Source organism: Morus notabilis, unplaced genomic scaffold (assembly GCF_000414095.1).
Source record: "Morus notabilis unplaced genomic scaffold, ASM41409v2 Scaffold35, whole genome shotgun sequence".
Taxonomy (NCBI): domain Eukaryota; kingdom Viridiplantae; phylum Streptophyta; class Magnoliopsida; order Rosales; family Moraceae; genus Morus; species Morus notabilis.
The window spans coordinates 810,336-817,111 of record NW_010361505.1 but is presented as its reverse complement, the minus strand read 5'-3'; the positions used below and the strand labels follow the sequence as shown (position 1 = coordinate 817,111).

General features: G+C 40.7%; 1 protein-coding gene and 1 pseudogene across 1 annotated transcript; both read right to left on the bottom strand.

The window, feature by feature from the left end:
* Positions 1-1,020: 1,020 nt before the first annotated feature.
* Positions 1,021-1,554, bottom strand: LOC112091906. The gene has a single exon (XM_024166643.1). The coding sequence runs from the start codon at positions 1,552-1,554 to the stop codon at positions 1,021-1,023; it is 534 nt and encodes a 177-aa protein (XP_024022411.1).
* Positions 1,555-2,066: 512 nt separating this feature from the next.
* LOC112091905 overlaps positions 2,067-6,776 on the bottom strand; it is a 12,397-nt pseudogene continuing 7,687 nt past the window's right edge.

Below are 6,776 nucleotides of genomic sequence, written 5' to 3'. Positions count from 1 at the left end.
AGCCCGGAAAGCTGAAGAAAACATCAAAATGAGGCTGAAATCCTTCATCTTGGAAGTCCTTGGAAGCTCTTCAATGAAGATTGGGTTTTATCTTCTTTCATCTATTTTTCCATGTTGAGCTAGACATTATATCTAGGACTTGATGTAGTTTTATTTGAACTATGTTTTGAATATTTTGTTTATTGTCAATTTAATTTCGTTTTCAATTCATTTATGTTTCTCTATGTTTAATGCTTCTAATTTATTTGGCCAATGAATTAGATGATTTTTAGATTGCGAATTTGATACTCGGGAGAGATTGAGTTCTCTATCTAGATTTGAGAAACATAGTCTAGGTCGTTGTGAGACCGAGAAGAGATCAACGGTTAGATAATCAAATTAGGATTTAGGTCGTTGTGAGGCCGAAAGGTGATCAATATTTCTACTTTCTAATTCTAAAGGCGAAGCTTAATTTGTGTTTAAATATTCATTTCGAATAGGGATATTGTTTTGGGTATTTAAATATAGTTCCTTGTGAGGCACTTGAGAGAGGTTGTGAGGTGACATTAGAGCCTTGATTAATGAATTGAACGGAATTGATTAGCGATTACATAATAGGATGAACATAGGAATAATAAAGCGAAATCAAGTCCCTAGACCATTTGTGTATAGATACTTTATTTTTATTTTCTTATATTTATTTTGTTTTTGTTCTTAATCATCATTTTACTAGGTTGCCTAGATAAAGTTAAGTTATAATAATCGCGGTACTTAACAGCAATTCTAAACCCAATCCCTATGGAGACGATACTCACTCACCCTATACTCAAAACTTGACACCGTACGCTTGCGGAAATTTATTATATACAAAAATATTAAGCATTAAGGAATGAAATGGGCAGTCTTTGTCAGGCGATCCATGACAACCCATACAGCATCATACCCCTCTTGGGTTCTACGTAATCCCATGACGAAATCCATTGTCACGTGGTCCCACTTCCAATCAGGAATAGGTAAGGGTTGCAAGTCGCCACCAGGTCTCTAATGATTCGCTTTGACCTGTTTACATATTGCATATTTAGCCACAAAATTGGCAATGTCACGTTTCATTCCACGCCACCAGTTTTGCCTTTTCAAGTCCATGTACATTTTAGTGCTCCCAGGGTGAATGGAAAACTTAGAACAGTGAGCCTCATACAACACGGCATCTCGGAGATCAAGATCATTCGGAACCACAAGCTTCCCTTTCTGAAGGAGGAATCCCTCTAGAATTATCTGCCATCCCTCAATTTGTTCCCCACTCTGAAGCTGGTTCCAAACTTCACCAAGTTCTTCATCATGCCATTGCCCTTGCTTTACTAGCTGTATCAAGGTAGGAGTTGCTACAATGTTGAAGACACATGCCTTGTAACTGTCCTCATAGCACTGCAAATTGAAACTCTCATTGGTAGCTAACCTATTCCAATCTTCAAATGCCAAACTAGCCAAGACTCCATGGCTTTTTCGACTCAGAGCATCTGCTACAACATTAGCCTTTCTTGGGTGGTACTGACGATTGAAATCGTAATCTTCCATATACTCTATCCATCTTCGTTGTCTCAAATTCAAATCCCATTGAGTGAACAGGTACTTAAGGCTTTGGTGGTCAATAAAGATCTCAAATTTTGCACCGTAGAGATAACTCCTCTAAATTTTGAGTGCAAAGATCACTGCAACTAGTTCTAAGTCATGGGTAGGGTAATTCACCTCATGAGGTTTCAGCTGTCGTGAAGCATAAGCTACCACTCGACCTTCCTACATCAACACACATCCCAATCCATTCCCAGAAGTGTCGGTAAACACTGTGTAGGGCTCGTTGCTGCTAGGGACTATAAGAACAAGAGTGCTAGTGAGTCAATGTTTCAGCTCCATGAACACTTCCTCACATTCTTCATCCCAAACAAACCTAATGTCCTTTCTTGTTAACCTTGTCAAAGGCGATGCAATCGTTGAGAAATTCTCCATAAATCGCCGATAATAGCCTGCTAACCCAAGGAAACTGCGAATCTCTAACACATTCTTCGGACGCTCCTAGTTCAACACAGCCTCTACCTTGGAGGGATCAATTGATATGCCCTCTTGGGAAACGACATGCCAAGGAATTTCACTTCAGTCATCCAGAAATCATACTTTTCTTTCTTAGCATATAGACTATGTTCCCTTAAAGTCTGTAAGGCAATTCTCAAATGTTTTGCATGTTCCTCTTGAGTCTTGGAATAGATTAAGATGTCATCGATGAAGATGATGATGAAGAGATGTAAATACAGACAAAAAACTCTGTTCATGAGGTCCATAAATGCGGCTGGTGCATTGGTAAACCCGAATGGCATGACAAGAAACTCATAGTGACCGTAACGAGTACGAAAAGCCGTCTTCGAAACATCCTCCTCTCTTACCTTCAACTGATGATATCCTGACCATAAATCAATATTGGAGAAATATCGGGATCCACCTAACTGATCAAACAATTCGTCAATGCGGGGTAGTGGATACTTATTTTTGATGGTGACTCGGTTGAGCTGACGGTAATCCACGCAAAGTCTTAAGGGCCTATCATGCTTCTTTGTGAAAAGGACAGGAGCTCCCCACGGTGATGTACTAGGACGAATATACCCGTTCTCCATTAATTCTTGCAATTGCTTCCTTAACTCGACATTTTCAGCAGGTGCCATGCGGTATGGAGCAATAGAAATAGGAGAGGTACCAAACACTAAATCTATGCAAAACTCAATCTCTCTGTCCGGTGGAAGCCCTGGTAGCTCATTTGGGAACACATCTCGAAAATCATCCACCACCGGTATATACAAAGAATCATTTGCCTCATATTCTCCTTCTAATGCAAAAACCATTCCCAAGCTCTCTAGATTCTTCTGACCTCCAATGCAAGCTTTTAAAATAGGTGCTGGCATCACTGCTCCAGTCTTAGCCTGATAGTCTATGACTTGCCCGTTTTTAGTAAAAAGTGTGACACATCTCCGGTAACAATCCACTGTAGCACGATACTTACTTAACCAATGCATACCTAGTATGACGTCAAACCCAGTCATTGGCAGCACAAATAGGTCAGCTGATAGTCAATGATCGCCTAAGACTATACAACAGGATCTATAAATCATAGATACCTCAGCTATACCTCCCATCGGTGTACTAAGAGTCAAAGGGGGATCATGCGTATCAACGCCTAATTTTAGAACTGAAGCAAATAACATGGAAATAAAAGAATGCATGGCACCAGTATCAAATAACACCTGAGCTCAAGAATGAGAGACAAGTATTGTACCATCAACTACGGAGTGATCAGCCTGTTTTCCCTGACCAGTGGTTGCCGCTAATGTGACAGCATAAGCCTGACCCTATGACTTTCCCTTATTCTTTTGTCCTCTACCACAATTCCCATGACTGCTACTTGCACCAACATTTCCTCCTGACTCTGCTGAAAACCTAAACCCTGTGGCCGTGGCTGGAGGTAATAATGTGGCTGAAGACCACGGGGTTGAGGGATAGAAGCATAGGAAGCAGTCGGGTTCTAAAAAGATGCTTGGTTCCCACTACCTGAAGTTGAACCAGTTTGACTACTCTGTTGTCCCCCAGGGGCCAAAGGCAACTGCATCAGACGATTTGGGCAATTTCGCTCAAGGTGTCTGGGTTGCCCACAGGTATAGCAGGCGTAAGGCTGGAAACGTTCGCTACCTGAAGAGCTACTACTACCACTCGTGCCACTATTTTGTGAACCTTGTCCCTGTGTCTTATCCTTTTTACCTTTTTTTTTTTACCTTCTGCTTCCTCCTGGTCCTTTGTACTCTCCATAAGTGCTATCGAGCTCAGCTTCTGCTCACTTGGCCGCATCAACCAGCTTAAGAAAATTGTTTGAAGTAGTAGAGGCTATCATCTGTCTAAGTCTAGGCCTCAGGTTCTTTCAGAATTTCTCACACCTAGCCATAGGGTCTGCAACTGCGTCGGGATTGTAATGGGATAAGTCGATAAACTGGGCATGATATTGTGCTACTGTCATATCACGTTGTACCAAGTCATCAAATTCTCTGATCATCCTCAGTCGATGGTTCTCAAGAATAAATGTCCTTTTGAACAGGGCATCAAACTCATCCCAAGGAAGATTAGGTATATCATAGTCTTCCCCCTGACTTTCTAGCCATTGCTACACTTTTCCTTCAAACATATAGGTTGCAAAATCAACACAGTATTCCGGCGGAATTCTTAAAGTTTGGAGTTTCTTTTTGATGCTCTTTAACCATTGCTCGGTGGCTACCGGATCTGGCTCACCAATAAATGTAAGAGGCTTCTGCTTCATGAACTTTTCAAGCAATGTCAGACATTGCTGAGCAGGATTTGGATCATGGGGAGGATTTTGGACATTTTGAAAGGCTTTGAACATGGCAGCAAATTATTCCATATCGAAAGCCGGAGCAGCAGGTTGGGGATTATGCCTTGGCGGCATACTTTTCGATTTGATTGTGAGAATTTGACAGGGTTAGTACTGATGATGATTTACATACACAAAAGGTAAAACCCAAATAAGACCGTGTAAAATGGTGCTACACTCCCTAGGTTTCCCAACCTAGGCTCTGATACCAAAATCTGTAACACCCCTAGGTGGGGGTTATGCAATAAGAATAAAATACGAGGGACAAACGAAAATAAAAATAAAATATAACTCTCAAAATATAAATGACAAGTGCCCGTGGGACTTTCAATGAAAAACTCATAATTAGAAATCACAAATCGACAAAGAAAATAAAACCAGAATTCCCAGTACAATGTAACACCAAGTAAAATACTTAAATAATACAACCATCATCAGTACATCCCTGTCGAAACAAACCAGTTCAGAATCTTACATAATGGAAGAAGAAGACCAAAAGAAGGGATAGGTCTCCAACACGTGCGCACTGTGAGACGTCTACTCTTCGTCTGAAAGATTACATTGTACACCGCCTGAGAATGGGAAGAGAAAAGGGGTGAGCATGGAATGCTCAGTAGGAGGACTATTACTCACCTTTAGTTTTACTTATTTTTCTGGATTAAACCTGCATGGTTAGTAGTTTTTATGTTTTATGTATAATGAGTCAGATGATCAGTGTCAGTGAGATAATCCAATCCGTACGCTCGTGATGAAAAAACCCCTAAAGGGCGTGGTGATTCAGAGGCACTGATAGCAAGGAGCTCTATCTCAGGGTCCCTACCAGATCAGTTCTCGAACCACGGGTAAGGGTGAATTGTCATTCCGAGCCCTCACCAAGACGCAACCACTGTACAGTAACCTTGGGGATTCTCAACCCCAGAGAGCGTAATCACCTCTCCACTCTTTTACCTTTTTGGGTCCACACCCAAGGATGGTGAACGGCCACACCTACTGTTAGCACACTATCTCACTATCGTGTCCGGTTTACATTCTCCTAACCATGCTTTTGTGTCAGATTACAAACGTATGTCAAATTTCTTGGCCACACTGTACAATACAGGACGGGCCCTCTAATGGCTTTGTTCAAGTCATATCGTATAACAGTAATAAAGAAGTTTAATGTCCAATTTCATTCTCCCCATATTTAACAAGTTAATTAAATTAAATACAATTCCACAAAAGTTAAGTAATAGGACCCCTACCTCAAAACGGATCCCGGATTATCAATCGGAAGTCAGAAAGCTGAGAAACGAAGCTTCACCGAAATCCGGCCACCGGTAGTGGCGGCACGGCGGTGGAGCTTCCCGAAGAAGAATCTCACAGCGGACTTGGGTCCTACCTGATTCGAACCCCGCCAACAATGTGACGAAATCCGTAGCCAAATATGGGATACGATCCAAGATCTTCAAGAATTGATGGAAACCGCGACCCGTTGCTTAATATTTTTACAAATGACAGCCCTTAACAAAGTGGATAAGGTCCTATTAACTACTTCTGTTTGACCATCTATTTGAGGATGACAAGTAGTAGAAAACAAAAGTTTCGTTCCAAGCTTTCCCCATAACGTCTTCCAAAAGTAACTTAAGAACCTACCATCCCGATCCGACACGATTGTCCTAGCCATACCATGTAACCTTACAATCTCCCTAAAGAATAATTCTGCCACATGAGAAGCATCGTCAGTTTTGTGGCAAGGGATAAAATGAGCCATTTTAGAAAATCGGTCTACAACCACAAAGATAGAATCATTTGTCGGATCAAATTGTGATTTTTAAGTGAAAAATCATTTAAACAACAACAAACTTGTAGGCGGAAATTTCAAAAAATTTTCACATCTCTTTTAATTCCAAATTAAACGTAAATCACAACGAGAGATACATGCATGATATATGTTTATAGATAAAGGAATAAAATGACAATCATACCTTTAAGACGATCGGATCAAATATGGCCGCAAGGATCTTGTCTCACTATCTCACGTTCCGAGATGGAGAATTGCCGTGAAACAAGACCGTTGATTTATGAACACGATCACACCACAAACCACTCGTTGATTCAAGACTATGACTCTAAGTGTTTTGGGATTAGAGAGTGGGCTCTTTTCCAAAAACCTAAGGAAAACAATTTTCCTTCTAATTTTGTTACAAAATCCGGCCACCCTAGGGAGAGAATGGGAGTGAGATATTTTTTTTTTCTTAGCCACCACTAGGGTTTTCAATAATATCTTTTTATAAGAGGAAATTCGAAAACTCAAAACCCTAGATGGGATTTCTGAATTTTCCTTCCTCTTTTTAATCAAAATCCGAATTCCCTCTTGCCTTAGGGATTTCTGAATTTT

Coding starts and splice junctions, on each gene's coding strand:
- LOC112091906 (XM_024166643.1), bottom strand. CDS start 1,554: ATGGAAGATTACGATTTCAATCGTCAGTACCACCCAAGAAAGGCTAAT.